The following is a 24,229-nucleotide window of genomic DNA, read 5'->3' as shown; positions in this document are numbered from 1 at the left end:
GCTGATATCTCAGAGACAAATCTCTGAAACCTGGCCAAGTAAAATAAAACTATCTGCACGGCAGGGTACCACCAGGATTTTGTAGGTTTATGTTTCTCTGTTAACTTCTTTATCTGCCTTTGTTGATCTTAGTGTAAGTATTACTGATACTTCTGAGGTGAAGTGAATTATGAGGAATAGGTAAGACTTGAAAGTAGTTAGGCTGCGTCATGATCAACAATCATGACAGTTGATCTTGCAGAAGGCCCGAGGGCTGAAATGTCATCTGAATAAAAGGGAAATGCAGCCAGAGTAAGCAGCACTTTCTCCGTTTCAGTTCCTTCAGCGGACACGCCCCCAGCGTCTCGGAGCAGAGAATTGTTTCACGATTTTGAATCTTAATATTACATACTCTGCAATTTTTTCAGATTTGGCCGTGTGGTTAATGACACATTTTTCTGTGGTGTGACACACTCCTTACACACATTTATTTTGCCCTACCTTGACACTTAAAAAAGTGTGCATGCACAGTTGGTGCATGCACACGAACTGGGCGTTAGTTTAATTAGATAAAACTAACATTTAAAGAGAACTGATATGGTGCACTGAGCTGCCCTCAAACACCTCATAGCAGGCGTGGCAGAGTTAAAGAGAGCATTAATCCAGCACTGCAGGTCAACAGATGTCCAGATATTTGGATTTTTATCGGATGCTTGGTGGCTGAGGAGCAACCTCTGTTATCACCAGACCACCGTGGCGCTCCGATTTCCTGAGTCTGATCTGGCCCTTCTTGTGGTGACATGTGGCTCATGTGGAAACAGCCCCAGTAAAGTTGTACAAAAGGAAAAGATTTTTATCAAAAATTGGGCTGACGCAGTTTGACTCCGAACAAACACACTCTTGTTCAAACAACCCGAACCCAACACACGTCCATACACACACGGACACACACACACACACACCCACACACCTATCCTGCCCAGAGAGGAAGTAGTCAAAAGTTCAAGACACACGCTGAGTTGGTTTTAAGTCCCACAGCCTGTACATCTAAAGACGTCTGGAGAAGCAGCAGTGTGTTTACAACGAGCGCTGACAGGCCTCCTCTTGTGCGGAGCTATCGGCTGAGTGTTGAGGCTGGGAAAACTCTGGGGGAAAGAGTGCTTTATCTGAGCTGGGCAGATTACAGCCAGTGACATGAGGGTTAGCCAAGAGGATTGGGAGGTAAGCAGCCTAGACCTGAGAGAACCAGACAAGCCCTCATGCCCAGTGTTGAACTCTGGATTAGCACTTTCCTGGGAGACATTCGCATGACATGACTCATGGGATCAAGGTCTTATGTCTGCAGAGAGGAGCGGTCGATAGTGCCTCATAGGAGGCGGCTTCAAAGACACTCAGCAGCCATCAGCTAATAGTCTGTGATTGATCTCTGATTGGTCCTAAAATCTGATTGATCAGACTTGTGTTTGTAAAAGCTCCACAAGCTCTAATTTCATCTGTTGGATTAATGTTTCATCAACGTAATTCGCGTCTACCTGTTGCATATATGTTTGTATAGTTGTGTAAAATGAAGAATTTCCTGGATGGCAAAACAATACTTTACAATTTTGTCTTAATATTTTCATCACTTTTCTTCCTCCCCAGTTTGCAACTGGTTTCCTACACCTACCTGCCCAACCAGTTGTGACACTAATTAAGTGACAAAGACATAATCCGCCAGATTTTCACCTACAACCACTGCTGTATGTGTACACTGGAACATACACCTGACCTGGAGGTGCCACTAAACCCAGATTAAACCCAGATTAAACCCGGATTAAACCCAGATTAAACCCAGGTGGTGATGTGTGAGAATTTTGCCCTCTGAGTTTCTCTCATTTTCCCTCTCAAAGCTTCTTTAAAAGCTGCCAGGATAAAAATCCAGTTCACAAATAATTATTAGGGTAAAAAAAATATGACATTACACAGTCTGTCTCAATACCATTGCATTTTGATGCAATTCAGAGGCCTGCAAACGATATGAGATGATATCATATGACACAGTCGGTTAAATGTACTTCTAATTTTAAGTTAAAATAAAATTTAAAATAAAACCAGATTCTACAGGTTCTACAGATTAGACATCCAATCCTGTGTCTGTAAAGAGATAAAAATGAGTAGAACGCAGTGACGATTAATGCTATGCCTTTACTTCTTTTTAACTGTTAACAGAAATATGAAGGTTTACCTTATTACCTAGCAACTGCTGCATGGGCTGTCGCTGTCTTACATAGGTCATCCAGTCATTTCACATGATTTGGTGCAGTAGTCGACTGTATTCCCTGCCGTACTGTGAGAGTTTTACACTTGATAACTGACACATTGGAGTGCAGTTTCCCTCATCTTCTCCCTCTGACCCTCCTTCAGAGCTGCCAGGTTAAAAATGGAGCTCACAAATAATTATTAGAGCTGTAAATCATGATATATCGATTCACTGAACAACAATACGATATTTGACAATATTACAAAGTCTGCCACAATATGATTTCAATTTGATGCAATTCAGGGGCCTGTGATCGATATGAGATGATATCATCTGATCACTTAACACAATCTGCCACAGAGGAAGTTGCTGCACCTTTTTTACTCATAGCAATAAAATAAATAACAACACATATATAATGTAAATAACTGTAAATAGTGAAGTGCAGTTTACTTTAAATTGACTCCACTAACACGTGTAAAACAGCACATGGGATATATTAACCTTCAGGACTTTGTGTGACTCGATTATTGCAATAGCCTCTTTTCCGGACTCCCTCAAAAATCCATCAAACGACTGCAATTTATTCAAAATGCTGCTGCACGTATTTTAACCAGAACTAAGAAATATACACACATCACCCCAGTTCTTCAGTCCTTACACTGGCTCCCATTGAAGGCCAGAATTGAATTTAAAATTCTTCTTATTGCCTATAAGGCATTGAATGGCCTTGCCCCTAATTATATTAAAGAATTACTTGTGCCATATGAGCCAATGAGAACTCTCAGGTCATCAGCAAATGGTCTCCTCGTTGTTCCCCGTGTGCGCACTAAAGCTGGAGAGGCAGCATTTAGCTGCTATGCTCCTTGCAGATGGAATGCCCTTCCAAGTAATGTCAGAAATGCGCCAACACTGAGCTCTTTTAAAAGTAAACTTAAGACATTTCTCTTTACTGCTGTTTTTAACTAGCCTGTTATTTATTTATTTTATTTTATCACTAAATACTAGAATCACTATGCACTTTAAATAAGATGCATCCATGTATGCTTGCATACATTCATGTTCTTGTTTGTTGTCTGTCTGCGTGCTTGTAAATATGTGCTCATACTTTATGTTTTTATACATGTTTTTTTTTGTGAAGCACATTGTGTTGCTTTCTGTATGAAATGTGCTTTATAAATAAATCTTCTTCTTCTTCTAATAATAGTTAATAATGTTATCCTCTTTTTCTTTGCTGTTTGCTGTTATTTCCCTGGCGCTGTATGAGAGTGATGCAGAATTTCAAAATAAAGGCGTAACCTCAAGATGATGATAATGATCGATGGTTTCACTTCGCATTGATAAAATTGGATCGCTGGTATTGAATTGATGGATGCATCCAGATCGATGGACCTTTACACCCCTATGAATTATTACAACTTTTCACACTTTAAACTTTGATGTTTGAAATAACAATTTAGTAAATAGCCCATACCAATGTTTTTTTTTTGTTTTTTTTTTTAATCTATTTTGTATTTATTGTTATTTGTTCCCCCTTTTGTGCCAAGGAAACAAAAAAAAATATTCATTCTAAAAAATCACAGAACTGTTTTAAAGTCATTCAGTCTTTCACTGTGCTACATTTCAATGAGCACAAATTCAGTCAGACACATTTAAACGGATTAGTACAACCCTTTTTTTTTACCTGAAAAACATTTTAAAAAAACTGCCTGCCTTTGAAAGCCCAAAGTAAAAAGGCTTTCATTATCATTAATAATCTCTAGCTAACAGCTAAAATTAACTACCTCTCGTCCTACCATTGTCGACACAGATTTGTTGTCCACAAAGTAGCATCATCAGGGAAACAACAGGGTGCGTTTACTGCGTCCTTTCATCCTACTGACAGGATGCCGTTGGCCTCAAGCCCTGCTCTTTAGCCTGCGCTGCACTGATGTGACATGTGCCATTGGTGATTGTCATCTTATCTGCTGATCAGCTGATGGCAGTCAACAAGGCCAATATTTACCACATTACAGATGAACAGCTGATGCATGGCAGCTGTGAGTCAAAAACAAAATGCATTTTCAAATAGTTTTTAATAACCATGAACCCTTTTCTATACTCATAAATTATTAATTGTTTTCTAAATCGACTGAGATCTGATTAAAAAGACCATGAAAGTAAAATCTCTCATCAGCAATACGCCCTGCAGCCCGAGTAAGGAGATAAAGTATAGCAATAAAGACGAAGTCTAGTCTTAAATATAATAAGTCAAATCATAAAAAACAACAAGTGATCCTATGTCCATGGTGTTGTTCCTTAAGAGTCAACTTCCTCTTTTGACAATCACCAACGATCTGCACACCCCTGCTGCTGTAACTGTAGTTTCCCCTGGTAGCTGATGTCACGTATAATCAAGACAAGCCTGTTTGAATCAGCCTTACAGTCTCTGTCTCACAGGGACTGACAACACCCACATTTTTAAACTTGAAATGAACATCAGCCTTCGACCCTGACCGATAACAAGCAGAAAGTAATTTGTGAATGTGTAACAAGTGTAAAAGGTAAGCTACCATAGGGTCCAGCTGAGTGTTTATTTTATCAAGCTACCCACACGATTGGACCCATGTGGTCTGATCCGACAGCCGGACCCCTAGGAAATACAAACCGACTGACATTTTCATCCTTAAACTGCCTATTTGGGGTAAAACAAATAAACCAGATGAGGAGTTCACGGTCAGATAAGCTTATTGAAAAGGTTCTTCTTGTCACTATAAAATCAGGGCTAAAGACTAAATGTAACCAAGTGTTTGCCATCTGGGCCTGTGGGATTTGGGAACACCTTGGCTTTAGAAGCTTAGGCTGGCAGAACCGCTGCCATCTTTTTAAGGGTAATCTGTAAGTGGAGCAGTGGGAGCACACAGCCGCTCACTTACTGTCAGAGGACCACGTCACTCCTCTCATGAGGATTTATATCTGGGATGTGTCAACTTCTGCCACTATTTGCTGATTCTGTTTTTGCTTTAATAAGGACAAATAAAACAGTGAGACCAAGAAGCATTTCGTAGAGTCACACTAAAAGGTCTTAAAACATTTGCATAAAGTAAAAACAAGAACACCAACAAAAAAATATTTATATGAGTAAGGGTGGGGAATACAAATTCCGATTGATGGGCCCATTTTTCTTTCAGCATCACGCAGTCCCATCCAGTCTGGATCTGTTGGTATTTACAGCCCCCAGATAAACTCCTGCCTTGTGGGGCGTCGGTGGCTTAGTGGTAGAGCAGGCGCCCCATGTACAAGGCTGTTGCCACAGCAGCCCGGGTTCGACTCCAGCCTGTGGCCCTTTGCTGCCTGTCACTCCTTCTCTCTCTCCCCCCTTCACACTCATCTGTCCTATCAATTAAAGGCTAAAAAATGCCTGAAAAAATATCTTTAAAAAAAAAAACTCCTGCCTTGTTTACACCTGTGTCCTGGGTGATCAGATCACAGGTGGACAGCTCTGAGTACAGGTGTGAATGCACCAAATGCGCCCTCAATGCGTTTTGAGATCCGATCACTGAGACCCCATCTGCAGGCGGTCTGAGCCTTATATGGCTCTTCCAGCAGGGTGCACGTTAATGTGTCTGAAGCCGGCCCACTCAGCTGACGTCTTTGATTATCTGAATCCCCCCTGGATAAGAACACTCTCTGCCACTGTTACACAGGTTAGACACAGCGCTGAGGGACCGTCTACAGAAACACTCTCGCAGCGTGTAGATGATGACCACCGCTCTCTGCTCCATGTAATTCACATCATCCCTACTGCTAAGGACGCAGAAGGGGAACACTACCAATCTCTCTCTTTCCCTCTTGATTCAGTCCATTAAAACTCCTTAGATATTTTAATAGTTTCAGGGCCTGTTCACATTTTATAGGACTGAGTCAATGAAGACACAAGTACTTTGTGTGTGCATGAGTGAGTGTACGTGTCTCTGAGGATCACCTGTGTCAATGATGCCAGGATTGGAGTGAAACCACGTAGGCAACACGAGACCACTGAAGGTGGAGAAGCCGAGGATGAGGAGGTTACGGGACGAGTTGAGGTCCACATACTGGAGAGACACAGAGAGACAGACAGACAAACAAAGACTTTATTTTGTTGCTCTGCTTTAGCTGGGCGCCGTCTCGGTTTTGGAACTTGTGATTAGAAATAATCTGGAACCTCAAAAAAGACCTGATTTCTATTCCGGTCCAAGATTCCCCTTTATTTGTCCAGCCCTGTTACACTAAGTGACAGTGAACGGGTTTGTCTGAGGTGAGCTGAGACTGTGAGCTTCTGTTCCAGTCGCTTTTAGCTCTAATGTCTTTTACCAAAGAAGATTTCTTTCATTATTCTTCATGAAAAACTGAAATATCATCCCAGGGTTTTCTGTCCATATTCTGAGCTAAAGCTGAGCACCTCGTCATTACAAACAACTGTTTTGTATACAGTATGTACTATGGCTGTAGCTCCCACAAGGTTTTGACACCTATGACTAAGGCCCAATTTCATTTCTCCCCCTTGTCCAAACCACCTCGTTTTGAGTGTTGCTGCGTAGGGTAGGGTCAACGGGTAGTGGTCACCCAGCCCTCTAGGTGGCGCTCAAACGGACTGCTTTTAGTTGCAGTCTCCCGACAGAGTGGCAGAACAAACTTCCCACAAGAAAACATGTAACATGGCTGCCACTGGTGCCGGCAAAGAAGCTGATTAATTTAAGTTTTCCTTTGCAAATAATAATTCAAACATCTTCAAACCCGTTAGAATATCTCAGTTTGATGTAGACGCAAAGGAATATGTAGTTTGATCGCTATAACGAGTATTTTAGAAACATCAGTATTGTGTTAACAGATGTTTCAACTGTTGGTCCGTTACTTTTAACAATTTCAATGTTTAATAATTACTATTAGCAAACTAATGTTAATGCTGTTTCCTTCGCTTGTCAGTTACTTTTAGCTAACCTTATTTCAACCACTTATCAGTTACACTTAGCGAACAGTTTCCGCCATTATCCATTACTTGTCACTGTTTCAACCATTATCCGTTACTTTTAGCTAGCTAGATGCTATTTCAACCGTTTTTAACAGTTATTTTTTAACAAACTGTTTAATCCATGATCCGTTACTTTTAGCTAACTGTTTTTACTGTTCATCTATTACTTTTGGCTTACTAATGATATTTCTACTGTTGATCCGTTGCGTCTAGCTGTTTTAACAATTATTCATTACTTTTAACTATCTACTAACTTACGTGTGTATCATTGTTGGTATGATGATGTGACGAGTGCCGTCCCATTTCCTAGGTTAAGATTTCAAACCCTATCCCTCATCAATTTAATTTTATTTATAAAGCCCAATATCACAAATCACAATTTGCCTCACAGGGCTTTACAGTATACAACATCCCTCTGTCCATAGGACCCTCACAGCAGATAAGGAAAAACTCCCCCCAAAAAACCTTTAACAGGGGAAAAAAATGGTAGAAACCTCAGGATGTCGTACAGAACAGATCAACATAACACATTAACAGTTATCATGGCTTCCTTCTGAAGGGCTAATACTCTGTTGAGGGCACTCCAAAACTTGGCGTAGAGTCGAGGGGGAAAATGTGGATTGGGCCTTAGACTCATGGGAGCTGACGTTGTTCAGTAAAAACAAAATAATTATGAGAATATGGACACAAAACCCTCATATGATGTTTCATGTTTTTACAAACACTGATGGGAAAAAAAATATTATGGGAAAAATACACTGTGTGGGTGGGTCTTATGAGTGATTAAAAGTACACAGAAAATATTTCACAACTCCCTTAAACTCCCTGCTTCTTGGAATCTAAAGAACCCCTCATCAAAATACTGAATTACAGAAAAAATGAACAGACGTGAATTACTGAGGGGCCAAAATATTTGTTGTAACACAAAACGTGACATTTTGGTGACATTAATGTGAAACACAGTCTGTAATTGTTTTTTTATAAGTTACCAACTATTTTACAATGCCAAGTCAGACAAAACATCTCATGAAATCCAACTTCCCATGTTTTAGCATTTTTAAGACTTTTGAAAGATTGATTTAGGACATTTAAATATCAGTTAAGGCTTTGATTTTAGATTAATAAAGTAAATGCCTATTAAGACTTTTTAGGGATCTGTGGGAACCCTGTAAAAGATTTAAAATATTGCGTAAGATTTAACATTGTGATATTTTAGGTATTTATTAGGTCTGTCAGCGTTAATGAATTAATCACGATGTGATCAAGGACTGTTTGTTTTTTATCAACACATTAACCACTATCTGTCTCTCTGACGCACTCTTACTTGTGATCAAACCACTACAGCAGCTTCCACATTGATGAAAAATAAGGCACTACTGTGCTCCTGAATGGATCCTTTCACTTAAAAAAAACTCCAGGATAGCTCAGTTTACAACACAAAAGTGATGGGCACCTTGTGTTGAACAGAATTATCACTAAAAGACTTCAAGTTTGAGCTGCCACCTGCGAACTGATCACACAGGTGCAGCAAATCAGACTGATGTCAGCAGGCAGCCACATCACCAAAGCCGGCAAGGCATTACTTTGGAGTGAGCCAATCACCACAGACCTGTGGATGAAACTAAATCGAAGAAGTTAAATACGTCACTGCTAAATGAGTCGAAACTGACTGTAGACCTGTATGTGGAGTCCTGTGTGCAGTGGTGTGCACAGACTTTTTGTAGAGCAGGGGCGAAAAGAAAAAAAAAGGGCACATACAGCGCGTTCTTGCCACTGAAGAGGGCACTTTAGACATGTTTATATGTTATACAAATGGCACATTATATAGCCTTAAAACAGACTAACTAGACAGACTACTCAAGTTAGTTTGTAGTTAGGATCAGCACCCATGAGAACTGTGTAGATTCAACTTTGAACTGTGAAGAACACAGAGACATGGATGTATGAAGGAAATAAATCCCTGGGTCCTCCCCCAAAACATTTTCAATTAAGTAGATGCCATTTCCTGTATTCTAGTGCATTTTAACACCATATTAGCACCAGATAATCCAAACGGGTTCTGTGAGATATAGTTCTGGCTCAATATAGATCAAAAAAGGGCCCAACATAAAAGTCATTACAACAGTAATGTTTCATAGTATTTCTTGGTCCTAACAGTCTTCTGGAGTTTAGTGTGTTTTTTCCACCCAAGAGGGCAGTTTAGTGTGTTTTGCCAACCAGGAGGGCACTTTAGCACGCGTTTTGGCTCCAAAGAGGGCACTTTAGGGTGCTTTTTGGCTCCCAGGAGGGCACTTTACGGTGCGTTTTGGCTCCCAGGAGGGCATTTTAGCACGCGTTTTGGCTCCCAGGAGGGCACTTTAGGGTACATTTTGGCTCCCAGGAGGGCACTTTAGGGTGCGTTTTGGCTCCAAAGAGGACACTTTAGGGTGCGTTTTGGCTCTCAGGAGGGCACTTTAGGGTGTGTTTTGGCTCCCAGGAGGGCACTTTAGGATGCGTTTTGGCTCCAAAGAGGGCACTTTAGGGTGCGTTTCGGCTCCCAGGAGGGCACTTTAGGGTGCATTTTGGCTCCAAAGAGGACACTTTAGGGTGCGTTTTGGCTCTCAGGAGGGCACTTTAGGGTGTGTTTTGGCTCCCAGGAGGGCACTTTAGGATGCGTTTTGGCTCCAAAGAGGGCACTTTAGGGTGCGTTTCGGCTCCCAGGAGGGCACTTTAGGGTGCGTTTTGGCTCCAAAGAGGGCACTTTAGGGTGCGTTTTGGCTCCAAAGAGGACACTTCACGGTGGGTTTTGGCTCCAAAGAGAACACTTTACGTTGCGTTTTGGCTCTCAGGAGAGCACTTTAGGGTGCGTTTTGGCTCCCAGGAGGGCACTTTAGGGTGCATTTTGGCTCCAAAGAGGACACTTTAGGGTGCGTTTTGGCTCTCAGGAGGGCACTTTAGGGTGCGTTTTGGCTCCAAAGAGGACACTTTAGGGTGCGTTTTGGCTCCAAAGAGGGCACTTTAGGGTGCGTGTTGGCTCCACAGAGGGCACTTTAGGGTGCGTTTTGGCTCCAAAGAGGACACTTTAGGGTGCGTGTTGGCTCCACAGAGGGCACTTTAGGGTGCGTTTTGGCTCCAAAGAGGGCACTTTAGGGTGCGTTTTGGCTCCAAAGAAGACACTTCACGGTGGGTTTTGGCTCCAAAGAGAACACTTTACGTTGCGTTTTGGCTCTCAGGAGAGCACTTTAGGGTGCGTTTTGGCTCCAAAGAGGGCACTTTAGGGTGCGTGTTGGCTCCACAGAGGGCACTTTAGGGTGCGTTTTGGCTCCAAAGAGGGCATTTTAGCACGCGTTTTGGCTCGAAAGAGGGCACTTTAGGATGCGTTTTGGCTCCCAGGAGGGCACTTTAGGGTGCGTTTTGGCTCTCAGGAGGGCACTTTACGGTGCGTTTTGGCTCTCAGGAGGGCACTTTAGGGTGCGTTTTGGCTCCAAAGAGAGCACTTTAGCATGCGTTTTGGCTCCCAGGAGGGCACTTTAGGGTGCGTTTTGGCTCCAAAGAGGGCACTTTAGGGTGCATTTTGGCTCTCAGGAGGGCACTTTAGGGTGCGTTTTGGCTCCAAAGAGGACACTTTACGGTGCGTTTTGGCTCCAAAGAGGGCACTTCAGGGTGCGTTTTGGCTCTCAGGAGGGCACTTTACGGTGCATTTTGGCTCTCAGGAGGGCACTTTACAGTGCGTTTTGGCTCCCAGGAGGGCACTTTAGGGTGCATTTTGGCTCCAAAGAGGACACTTCAGGGTGCGTTTTGGCTCTCAGGAGGGCACTTTAGGGTGCGTTTTGGCTCCCAGGGCACTTTAGGGTGCGTTTTGGCTCTCAGGAGGGCACTTTAGGGTGCGTTTTGGCTCCAAAGAGGACGCTTTAGGGTGCGTTTTGGCTCCAAAGAGGACACTTGACCGTGCGTTTTGGCTCCAAAGAGGGCACTTGACAGTGCATTTTGGCTCCAAAGAGGGCACTTTAGGGTGCGTTTTGGCTCCAAAGAGGGCACTTTAGGGTGCGTTTTGGCTCCAAAGAGGGCACTTTAGGGTGCATTTTGGCTCCAAAGAGGGCACTTTACGGTGCGTTTTGGCTCTCAGGAGGGCACTTTAGGGTGCGTTTTGGCTCTCAGGAGGGCACTTTAGGGTGCGTTTTAGCTCCAAAGAGGGCACTTTAGGGTGTGTTTTGGCTCCCAGGAGGGTACGTTAGGGTGCGTTTTGGCTCCAAAGAGGGCACTTCAGAGTGCATTTTGGCTCCAAAGAGAGCACTTCAGAGTGCGTTTTGGCTCCAAAGAGGACACTTCAGGGTGCGTTTTGGCTCCAAAGAGGGCACTTTACGGTGCATTTTGGCTCTCAGGAGGGCACTTTAGGGTGCATTTTGGCTCCCAGGAGGGCACTTTTGGGTGCATTTTGGCTCCAAAGAGGACACTTTAGGGTGCGTTTTGGCTCTCAAGAAGGCACTTTAGGGTGCGTTTTGGCTCCAAAGAGGACACTTTAGGGTGCATTTTGGCTCCAAAGAGGGCATTTTACGGTGCGTTTTGGCTCCCAGGAGGGCACTTTAGGGTGCGTTTTGGCTCCCAGGAGGGCACTTTAGGGTGCGTTTTTGGCTCCAAAGAGGGCACTTTACGGTGCGTTTTGGCTCCCAGGAGGGCACTTTAGGGTGCGTTTTGGCTCCAAAGAGGGCACTTTAGGTTGCGTTTTGGCTCCAAAGAGGGCACTTTAGGATGCGTTTTGGCTCCCAGGAGGGCACTTTACGGTGCATTTTGGCTCCAAAGAGGACACTTTACGGTGCGTTTTAGCTCCCAGGAGGGCACCTGACCGTGCGTTTTGGCTCCAAAGAGGGCACTTTACGGTGCGTTTTGGCTCCCAGGAGGGCACTTTAGGGTGCATTTTGGCTCCAAAGAGGGCACTTTAGGATGCGTTTTGGCTCCCAGGAGGGCACTTTAGGGTGCGTTTTGGCTCCAAAGAGGGCACTTTAGGGTGCATTCTGGGTCTCAGGAGGGCACTTTAGGGTGCGTTTTCAACAATTGGGCCAAAAACTAAACTGTTTTGAAATGCAAAATAATTGAATTTTATGTAATATGTAATTAAAAATGCTATTAATCAGGATTAACTTGAAATTGGGGCGGCAGTAGCTCAGTCCATAGGGACTTGGGTTGGGAACCGGAGGGTCGCCTGTTCAAGTCCCTGTCCGGACCAAAATATGGAGCGTGGACTGGTAGCTGGAGAGGTGCCAGTTCACCACCTGGGCACTGCCGAGGTGCCCCTGAGCAAGGCACCGAACCCCCCAACCGCTCGGAGCGCCTGTCATGGGCAGCCTACTCTGACATCTCTCCACTTAGTGCACGTATAGGTCCAGTTTGTGCATGTGTGTGTTCGGACCTGTGTGTAACTGACAAACAGAGTGAAAAAAATTGAATTTCCCCTCAGGGATTAATAAAGTATAGAAAATTAAATTAAAAAATTAAATTAAATTAAATGTAATGATTAATCGTGATATAAAAACTGATTGTTTGACAGCGTAGTTTTCATCAAATGTGTCCGTCAGATTTCTCCAAATATTTTTCCAGTGCGTCGTAAATGTTGTCCATTTGCTTCCTGCCTGCTGCTAAAGGTCAACAAATCCCTCATTACTCCTCTGTATCATAAAATACGGAAGCCTGTTCATGTTTTTCACCAGGATTGTCTTCAGCTTGATGATACAACAAGTAACTACACAATAATGACATTTCTTTAACTAATATATAATAATAATAAAACTCTATCTCCTGATGTTAATAATGTAAAAGACTTCTGTTGTTTGTGGGTTGTTTTAATGGGCAACAGTGCTAAAGACCTGCCCTTGCCTCCTGCTTTAATCACATACACAAATCTAGTGCCAGGAAACAGGATCACAGTTGACCTTAGTTCATACGGTTGCTTGTTGCTTGGACGGTTTCCCAACTACACTGCCAACTATAAGTGTACCACCACCCTCAGAAGACAATCAGGGATGCATTTTGGACTCAACCTCTAGAGGGCCAGCAACTGCCATGAGGAGAAAAAATCCATACAGAGTGAGCAGTAGTGTGGTATTTAACTTATGACATGCAGATGTAAATGATTTAAGAAACAGCTGAGCTCATCTTTTTAATCTCAGTTTCATATAATCAGTTTGGTATTTTGTTTTCCTATTTTTCACACCAACTTTACTAATTTATTTTTCTGTTTTGTTGGATTTTTGCAACATTTTATTTTTTGTTATTTTGGTAATTTATTAGCACTTTGAGCTACCCAAATAAAGTGTTCCTCCATTCAGGAGGTGACTTGGATAAAAGTGTCCACCAGATATGTGTTAGAACATTGAAATGTGTTTACCTGGAGATTGGATATCCCCACTGCTGCAATCATTCCAAACATAACGAGGAACATGCCCCCAATGACCGGGTCTGGGATGGTGATAAATACAGCTCCAAACTTCCCAAAGATCCCCAGGACCATCATAAGAACACCGGTCGTCTGGAGAACCAGTCGGCTGCCAACCTGGTGTAAAATGAGCACAGGATCTTGTTATCCTGTGAATACAACATGGGTTCATTCATCATTCTCACCGTGTCAGCTTTATTTTCACTGTGACACTGTGATGGGAAAAAAAGCCTTTGAGAAGCACTTAGAAGAACAAGGACCCTATCAATCTGCTCTGCGATGGGTGTAAGGTAGATGTAAACATCAGACAACAGAGAAAGTAGCGTCTCAAAAAGAATGCCCAGGTCAAACCTGCCGTAAAACACTGAGCTTAAGCAAAGGCTCTTTTCTGAACTGCTCAAAGACAGGCAGTAATTTTCTCAAACTGACACCATGACTAAGTGCTTTATACTTTCTACATACCATTCTACTGAAATACAACGAAATACATTCCAAGTCTCGAACTTCAACATGAACGTTGTCAGTGTTTGCCAAGAGAAGACACAATACAGGATCTTGATATAATTTTTCTTGACAGATATATAACAAATTATTGGCAAATGTTTGGTATAAATAAACCACACATACAAAGGAAGAGGGGGGTGCTAATGCACCTCAAAGACCAGTTGCCAGTAGGGATTTTCCTACTGACTCATTTCCTTTGCATTTAAACAGAAGTTTACACTTACACTAGTGGACGAGTCTGAAAGTCAGAAAACACTCATAAACAGTCACAGTTGTTCCAAAGTTAGTATAATAGCTTAGAGCTGGTTCGTGTTCTCACGGCAGCATTTACATGAGGACCAGATCAAATGTCTGCGTCAGAAAGCTGCTCTTGATTGGTCAGAATGTCCATGTGGACTATATTGCTGTCACTGTTCATTTTAGTCAAACCATACAGTTTGAAAACGAGGCGCGGCTCCAACTAGAAAACAATGTTTTGATGCATTGGATGTGCTGAATGTGCATATTAAGGCAGTACAGGAGGAGGTGCACATTAATAATCCTCCAGGACTGTAACATGCTCATGTTTAACCCAAACAATGTGTCATGTGACTGCAGTTGCTTCACATCCAGGTCGGAACACCTTCTCACCACAAACCAACCGCACCAGAGTTCCTTTGTAACCAGACCGAGACCACCTCTTCAAGAAGGTTTCAGTCCGGTTGTTTTGGTGCACACCTGAGTGCGATTGCTGTGTTCACACTTGCCCAAAGGAACCGCACTAAGGGGGCAAACAAACTTGAGTTTGATTGAACTGAACCAAACAGGGCAGGTGTGAAAGCAACCTTAGTGTTTCGACTGAGAGACCTCGCAGCCGAAATTACACACTGGGATTAAAACTAGTTCAGAAAACACAGATCACAGATACGATTTTTCCTTTGTTTGTTTCTTTTCTTTACACTGTCAGCTAAAATACTTTTTAAAATTGTCCATAAAGGGTTAAACATGCTGCTGACCAGAGTCAAGATTTCTTTGTCTATTTATAGTTTTATTTATTGACATTATTTTGATTCTGATTGTTTGAATCTATCTGAATAAACTGTCTGAATAACTTAAACCTCAATTAACCTTTAACTTATACTCAGGAGCAAAAATCAGGCTTTAAACTTGAAAGAAAAAAATGATCTGATGCTTATTGTGATAATTATCATTAGACACATATCAAAACTTTTATCATGATAATATTTTTGTCCATACTGCCCGGCCCTATTATTCATTCTTCTGTTTGTACAGTTCTTTCCGTTTTATCAGAATGTAAAGATGACAGTTTATTATCTAACAACATATTGGGGGAGTTTTGTCAAGAAATAGGACTAAAAGCATAAATCTCGGTGTAACTCACTATAAACTAGATGAAATTTATCAGCATCCATATCAACAATTCATCTCAGGCCACGAATCAAAAAAAAAAAAAAAAAAAAAGGCTTGTAAAGGAGTTGAAATCGAAGCATGCGTCTTCTTCTCTTTCAGTTATATGACCATCATTAAAAGTGTTAGTCCCTCAGCAGCTCAACAATGAGACTCACAAACAACTGCAGCACACAATCGACAAATCATCCAACATTACAGGCGTACCTATGACAGCATGATCAAAAGTTAGGGCTAAATTACATCTGACCCCTCAAACTCAGTCACTGTCCCCGAGGGTGTGTTACAGGTTCCAGTCCACCCAAAACGCGATGATATCAGCCATGATATACACGCGATGCTGCTTCTGTAAATTATTTTTATTTCTCCTTGTATTTTACCTTTATGTTACCTGGATGCTCGAGTTATTTATCTCTCTGAGTCCCTGCCAAAACGGCAGCACTAAAATGTGACATCAACCATCAGTCACTGAGGGAAGATGAGTTAGAAAACAACACAATGCTGAATACACAAGTTGAAACTAAACTAAATACTGTTTCAAGGAAACACAAATCACAAGGAAACTCCAGGGTACTCTCTTTTAAACAGTTAAACTGCCCCCAAGTACAAGTTCGAGGTCTTTGTACTTTACTTGAGTGTATCCATTTTATACTACGTTCAGAAGCCAATATATGTTTTACTCCACTACATTTATTTGACAATATTAGTTACTTTGCAGATTCAGATGAAGATAAACTTAGAAAATACACTTAATTAATCCCGAGGGGAAATTCTGTCGTCATGCACACAGGTCCAGAGTACACACACACATACACAAACAGGATCTAAACATGCATTAAATGGAGAGATATCAGAGTGTGGGGCTGCATGTGAGCAGGCACCCTGAGCAGTTGTGGGTCTAGTGCCTTGCTCAAGGGCACCTCGGCAGTGCCCAAGAGGCAAACTGGCATCTCTCCAGCTACCAGTCCACGCACAATATTTGGTCTGGATGGGGACTTGAATGGCAACTCTCTCTGGTTCCTAACCCAAGTCCCTATGGACTGAGCTACTGCTACCAGGGAAGTAATTAATTATGTTGTATTATTATGGATTAAACTTCCTTGTATGAGACCGAGTAGATAAAAAACATATTAATTAGCTGGGGCTTCAACAGCTGCAACATCAGTAATGCTTACATAAGCATCACTAACACCCGGGGCCCGCTGCCTACCTCTACCTGTGCATGACAGCTACTTCACTGAACAACTGTGGCTCACACACATGTGGTGTTCACACAGGCAGCGTTTCTGCTGTGGTGCTGCTTCCTGCCAGCCCGTCTTTCTAGTTTCCGAGTTTGTGTCATATAAAAGTGACAAAAATAAAAGTCTTGTGTTAACAAATACAGGGATTCTGTACAGAAATGTTAGAGGGCTTCTCATTTGAAAGGGAAACAAAACAAATCGAGTTCTGTAAGGCATTCTACAGACACAGATACTGAAACTGTAGTGAAAGGTGTAATGTCACTGGGATAATGTCGTCATTTTCACTGGCTATTATTTTTGCTGCGAACCGCAGGCGTCAGGAGGGAAGGGCCACAGCTGATCTGCTGCCAAGTCACACCTCAGCCACGCTGTTCACAAAGGCCTTGTGGCTCTAACCTGTTCACATGGATGCTGAAATAAAAAGCAAGATGTTCCACACTTCCCCAGTCAGCTCTCAGCCCGCTGGGTGCTGACCATAGTGTACAGCACTAACTTTCTAATAATGTATAGTAAATCAAAGAATTAGTGAAATCAAAATCTGATGTTGCAAACAGACCGGACATTTTTATCTTTAGGCCACCTACAGTAATATGAATCAATCTGAGGAAACATAATGACTGATGCCCACTTGTAAGTACCCAACTGTTTGCTAAAATGTTGCACATTAGAGTTTAAGAGCCCAAAAACACAGGAGGAGAGTTTTTTGCGGTGTACCTTGGTGATGCCCAGTGCAGCAATGTTCTGGCTGTAGGAGGTGGTGCCGTTTCCAGTTCCCCACAGTGCAGCCAGGATGCAGCCGATGCCCTCTACTGCGATACCTCGATTTATGGCATGAGTCGGTGGAGGAGGAGCGCCAGACAGGCGAGCACAAGCGTAGTAGTCCCCGATTGATTCCATGGTCGATGCCAAGACGCCTGCCATCATACCCAGAACTGAAGACACGCTCACTGTGGGGACACCCCACTGACCTGTGTGAAGAGAGAAAAAATACTTAAGTTTCCACACATACAGCTACAGACACACAACTTGTAACTCACAGACTGGAGCTATGACAGAATCCTTCAACATTATAAAAACGTCAGAGGTCTGTTTCAGCTCTGGATGACACATTAACTATTTAATGTTCCATGTTTAGTCTTGACTGAGGGAACAGCTATCAGACCTGTGAGGTCGAGTGGGTTCATATGTCAAAAGACAAACCATCCCTCCTAAACCACTGGCAGCCGTACAAATCATCTGCCAGCACAAAGGTTGACATCAGGGATACTGAACTTATGACCCGTGGGCCACATACGTTAGTTTGGGGTTTCAAACACTTAATTTCTGACATTTTGGTGAATTTTCTGCATCAGTTTATGGAGGAAACATCTTGAATTTCATCTAAGAAATGGGTGCTACTTTCATGTTTTAAGCCTAAATAAATAAATATTGAGTGAGCTGTGCCCCCTGCACACCCACCCCCCAAAATATCTACTCCATGCTGTAAATGCCCTGCGAACGCTGCCCTGAGTGACAGTGACAGGATTTGCCTCATGGCAAAGCTGAGTGAGGATTGGCCTCCCGTCATTTTGCAGAAGTGCCGCCCCAGGCAGAGAAAGTAGAGGATCCCTGGTTTACAGGACACCATACCAACTCTACCTGATCTGTCAATAAACATCTGGACAGATTCAAATATCATACTAAGATTTTATTTCCTAACATTTTGTGACTGAATTCATCTCAGCAGAAACCTTTCTGTAACAAATAATTCCTCAGGTGAATGTGGGACGCTGCTTCTCTGATCCTGTTCTAAGAGCGGCTCTCCACAAGGCTGCGCTCTTTTTTATATATTCTTATTTTATATCAGATCCTTTCACAAAAGTATCTGATATAAAATATGTTGAAGTTCTTCTTTATAACAGGGCTGTAAACCAGTGAGTTCACAAAAGCGCACACATGCAGACAATCAAAAACTCGCTGGACAAGAGATCATGCAAGAAGTGAATAAACAGAGAGCACACTAGATCATGCTCCTATAAATGTTTAATTACCACCGAGGTGAAGTTTCGAGCTTCATGCTCTTTGTCAGATGAAGAGCATGAAGCTCGAAACGTAACCTCGGTGGTATTTAAATATTTATGGAAGCATAGTTTAGTGTGCAATCTGTTTTTCATAAAAACAACGACCCTCAGCAGAACTGAAGAAATTCATTTCTAGGAGACATTTCTATCCCTACAGAGCAAAGTTATACATAACATTAAACTTTATTTATATCTCACTTTTCAGAAACAAGTTAATAAAGTGCTCCACCTGCATAAAAACATGAAATACAAATTGTAACGAGTTCAATACAGAATTGGAAACAAAGATAAAAAACAATTAATAAAACTCTAAATAAATTAATGAATACAAGCTAAAAACAAAAACTATAATTTAGAGCCATTTTATTTTATAACTTATAAATTAAGTTTTCGGAGAGGACACTGAGCTTATCTGATCCCTGATCACTTCATTTGTCAGAAACATGGAGCCCTCACAGCAAATCTCCTGTGTTAAGCTTCACCCTGAGGACCCTATGCAACAACTGGTGTACAGATCTGAGAGGACGAGCAGATAAGGATACAAAGAAAAGGTGTTAGGGGGTGAGAGGGTCAGGCAGAGGTGTTAGATGTGGGAGGGTAAAAACACGGGTGCAACTCATTAGAGGTGAAAAAGGTGACAAAGGTTTGAACGCCCTGGGGTGAGGAAACGAGGAGGAGGATCAGCTTAAATATTTAGAATTCCAGTTGATGTCAGTGTGAGGACACAAGGAAAACAACAGAATTTATTTTATTTAACCAGGAGGTCCAATTGAGACCTGGCCGAGGCAGCAGCCAATCAGAGCACATTTAAAATGCAACAAACACAATATAAAATACAAAAATCCTGAATAAAACAACAGCTATTCAAACATAGTGGCCTCTCAAGAAAAACAAGCACGTCTCTGTCACCACGTTCTTTGGGATGCCCTTAAATTCATCAATGGACCAAAGTGTTTCTAATTTATAATCTTTTTGAAGATTGTTGCATGTCCATGGTGCTGAGTAGGAAACTGCAGTTTTCCCAGAGATCTGTTAAAACCTGGGGATCATTAAAAAGCAACCACTTTGGCAGAGCGTAGCTGGAAACTACCAGAGCTGACACAATGATATGTAATCTTACTACAAAATAAATGTAAGGGAGACATCAGTTCAGGGCACTTTCAATTTCGTTTTTCAGGAGACTGATTTAACAGCTGGTGGAACAACTCAAAGTCTTGTCAAATATTCTAAAATATCTGAGGATTAAAACAGCAGCAACAGCTTTTAAAATCTGTAACGGAGAGGAGGAAGGTTTCTTACTATCATTCATCCTCAGTAAATCTGGTGAGGATAACAGATAAGACTAATTACAGGTCTGATCCACCACACTGAGTCGTAAAGAAGAGATGTGTGCGTGTGTGTGTGTGTGTGTGTGTGTTTGTGAGTCAAACTCCGACATTGACAGGAGAGAAGCAGCAGCGCAGCAACTGGGTGTCGCCACTGATTTCTTGAACCGATTTGATTTCTATTCGACTGAAGATTTTCCAGTTACAATACCAATTGTTGCCGATATATGAAAGTGATTCTCAGAGAACTAACAGTGTAACATTCACAAAAAGAATGATGTCACAACAGGAATACAACTGAATATTTTATAACTAAATGTTTCTAGAGCAGCAACAGTAATATTAAAACAGCAAAGTCACAATATAAACTTAATATCTCACTGGAAACAAAATAAAAGCAGCGTTGTTTCATATTGTTCATTTAACGTGGCAGGACAATTTAATGCTTTCCTCATTTTTATCCAGAGGGCAACTCAAATCTTTAACTGTCTCATATTTTATCCCCTAGGTGTTCCTGTTTTACCTGATTAGTGTGTTTAATGTTTAACAGGTTTATTCATCACTGATGCTTTTAATTTATTTGTTTAAATTTTTAATTGTGTGGTTTTATTGCTTTTTACGTCTTGTTGCTACTTTTATGTACGTGTGTCTTTGTTTTTTTTTCTGTGTCTCAGTGCTTTTAATTCATATTGTTCACTCGGCCACATTGTGTATTTCCGAGTTTAAATAAAGGATAGAAAAGAGAGAGAAAAGAAACATATACTGTATATCTATAACAGATAAGATAAAAACCATGAATAGTTAAAATGATGACTGGCTTTGATAGATCAGTCCAAAGGTTGTTGAATTTTATTAAAGCAGCACATGTTCCTTGAAACTACGGGACACATGCTCCACATGGAAATACTGCATGAGTTGTTGCCAGATTAACTTTCAGTCGTAGCCAGCTGACTGTCAGGAGGCTTAATGTCCCAGTGCGGTTATGAAAATCTGTCACTTAACAGATCGTTCAACAGTAAATTACCAGGAGATACACTTGAAGCAATTAAAGCAACATTGGTAAATCTCTCCAACAGATTAAGCGACATTTTGGCGGATCATTAAAGAGTAGTTGTGTAACTGCAGCTAAGCAGCAGAATTAAAGAGAGGCTGACAGACAATTAGAATTAATTGCAGGAACCACAAAGCTCAGCACTTTAAATGACTTCTGACTGTCGGGACACTCTGATATTCATTATAGCAATAACTGACAGACTGATTGTTAGTGACAAGTCAGCACCAACATAATGCTTCCTGTACAAAATAATGCAATCTCTGTACATGTGTGGGGTTTTTTTTAAACAAATAAATTACACCCAAAATACGAGTGTCGGGAGGTGACGCGGTGATAGAGAACCCGTAACCATAACTGTACAAAACTGTATAAAAAGAGCACTGACTTAGTGACTTAGTGAAAAGGCAACCAGGTTGCGTTGAGGGGGACAGAGCAATAACGGAGAGAAATAGAAATGATATAAGAGGTGGTGAATTATTTACAAGAAATGTTCAAATGCGTATTTTTAACATAATATCAATATTCCCTTTCTTAACAACATGGTTATCATCAATACTGATACAACCTAACAGATCAATAATCCATCCTTGTGACCACGTGTTGCACCTGCTCAAATCACAAAATATTAGGGGTGGGGGGAAAAAAAATCCATTCTTAGATGCATTATGATGCGCATGTGGATGATTCGGCATTGATTCACAAAGATCAATAATTGATTATCTAATTGTTTCTTAATAATGTGATGTTGGTGGAATTAAAGAGGTGGAACTCAACTGTGAGGGCAGTTCAGCACCTGGACAGATAAAGTTATAATCTACCTTCAGAGGGGGCAGTGGCTGCAAGCTTCTTTTAATTTAATGCCTAAATAATTACACTTGTGAGACAAACGTAAGGTTTATTTGGGAAATTTTTCTACGCCATTCAGCAGACTTCTGTCTTTTACCAGTACTGGTGAAATCGTGTTGCTAAGGCACCATCAAAACTTTAGATTTGTAAATGGTCTGTAAGAGAGGAAATGACTTAAAGTGCTTCCTCAACAGCTTCCACTTTAGTTTGGTGTTTGTGGGGATGCCAGCGTTCATATGTAATGGCAGTGAGTGGTAGACTGACTAAATTTGGATTAAACGAGACATTTTTTTGAAACTGCACAATTACTTACTGAGAGATCTCAGGCTGTTTATCAATGAATGTTTTTCAGAATGTGCTTCTTTGCACTAAAACAAATGGAGACATTTTGGGGTGTTGTGAAGGCCTGTGTAGCGTTTTTTTTTTTTTTTCTTCTGGGGAGCACTTCATCCCCACGCTTTTTTTTATTTGACATGCTGAGCATGGGTTTTGTTTCTGTTAAAACAATGTCTTGACACTAAGGTCGTAGCTAATGCAGCACTACATTAGCTACCAAGCTAAAGAGGCGGCAGGGACGTTAATTGGACATTTCTGAAAAGTTCAAAGATTTTCAACTGACGGGGCCGTACATACTCAAAATGTTTTCAATGTAGATGTGTGCCAGGTGCACTTAAAGGCCAGAGCGATGCCAGAGCAGTGTCCCCGAGTGCCTGTTTTTCAAAGCATGATGGCTGTGTCCTGAAATAAACGGAGTTCAACTTTTGGAATGCGGCAGCACGCACCACACGTCATGTGACGAGGAACAACCAATCACAGCCAGCAAATATCTTTCCCGTCATCCATAAATATCAGTCTGTGATAAATATGGAGGAGAAGTCGATCATGTTAGTGCAGAGCTGTCAGAGCCTTACATCTGTCTCACTGACAACAGGCCGACACACAAACAGCGTCTGGAAGAAGATCAGCTCTGCACTCAGGATTTCAGGTAAACAGGCAATGATACGGCGCTCGTTAAAGTTAGCCTAGCAACCAGATGCAACCTGACAACTGCGCTCTCGTAAGTTGGCATAGAAAAGGCACAAGAGTAGCACCCAGCGCCTGACCTCCTGCTTTCCAGGCAGTTAAAGACATGGTATAATGAGCTTGTAGCAACCGCACAAAAAAGGGCAGAGCGCTCTGATCAAAGGCTCCAGGCGGCTGCATACGCTCATTTCTCATTTGGAACAACTGAAAAAAAAAAATGCTATGTACACACAGACCCTTATTTATAAGTTATTATGGGATGGTTTTACTGGTTTGGCCCACTTGAGATCAAACTGGGCTGTATGTGACCCATGAGCTAAAATGAGTTGGTATTTATGCACTTACCTGGGTATGGCACGTGGAACCAGGGGGAGTTTGCCACAGCGTCCAGGCTGATGTCAGTCCTGGCTGAGAAGCCATACTCGTCGGACTTTGAAGGGAAGACATCAAAGACGGTCAGTAAGAAGCAGACCAGCCAGGCACCGCACATCCCGAACAAAGCCTAGAGATTGTCATCAGATACAGGATGTGTCAGGACATTCAAACTGAACATCGACCAACATAAAACATTGTTTTCTGGTATTCTTCTAAGCAGCTCCTTCAGGCCTGGTGAGGCATTATTTGCTCTGTTTTGAGACTAAAAACCTCAAAGCTATTGAGTAAAATTGTGTATTTACCTACACTCAGCCAACATTACCTGTCAGCTAACTGTTTTAATTATGAGCCACTGACAGCTCCAATCTGCCTTAAAGCCAATAAATCCATCCATCTCTACCTGCAACCACAGCTGTTGGGTAAGAACCTACTGGAGCAAAAGTATTTGCATAGTCACTCCTTTATTGCACCAGTTAAATAACATGAAGACGATTATGTTTTCACAATCTGATTTAATCATGAATTTCATAGCTGTAACGTTTACTGCAGCACGCCTCAGGCCCCGGTGTGCACTTTTGATTGGATTTGTACGGGGATTAAGCGGGAGTTGTGCACAAGAATGCTTTTATCATATGCGGGGCTCCTCGAGGAGAGTTAAACAGTAGCTCCAGGGAAGAAAAACATGCCAGAAAAATATGTTTACATTTCCTTTATTCCTTCTTTAATGCCATCTTGACACCTGCACCTATACAGCACAGGATCCAACAGGAGGATAAA

General features: G+C 41.9%; 1 protein-coding gene across 1 annotated transcript in view; it reads right to left on the bottom strand.

Annotated features, from left to right (window-relative positions):
- LOC117261815 (solute carrier family 23 member 2) overlaps positions 1 to 24,229 on the bottom strand; it is an 83,682-nt gene that overhangs the window by 3,539 nt on the left and 55,914 nt on the right. Inside the window, exons 7-10 of the mRNA XM_033634332.2 lie at positions 23,423 to 23,579; positions 17,484 to 17,737; positions 13,570 to 13,734; positions 6,183 to 6,291 (exon numbers count right to left, since the gene is read on the bottom strand). Coding sequence (XP_033490223.1) covers positions 6,183 to 6,291; positions 13,570 to 13,734; positions 17,484 to 17,737; positions 23,423 to 23,579 — 685 coding nt within the window. The remainder of the gene's footprint in view (positions 1 to 6,182; positions 6,292 to 13,569; positions 13,735 to 17,483; positions 17,738 to 23,422; positions 23,580 to 24,229) is intronic.

Source organism: Epinephelus lanceolatus, chromosome 5 (assembly GCF_041903045.1).
Source record: "Epinephelus lanceolatus isolate andai-2023 chromosome 5, ASM4190304v1, whole genome shotgun sequence".
NCBI classification, from domain to species: Eukaryota; Metazoa; Chordata; class Actinopteri; order Perciformes; family Serranidae; genus Epinephelus; species Epinephelus lanceolatus.
The sequence above is the reverse complement of the archived record's forward strand: the minus strand, read 5'-3'. Positions and strand labels throughout refer to the sequence as shown.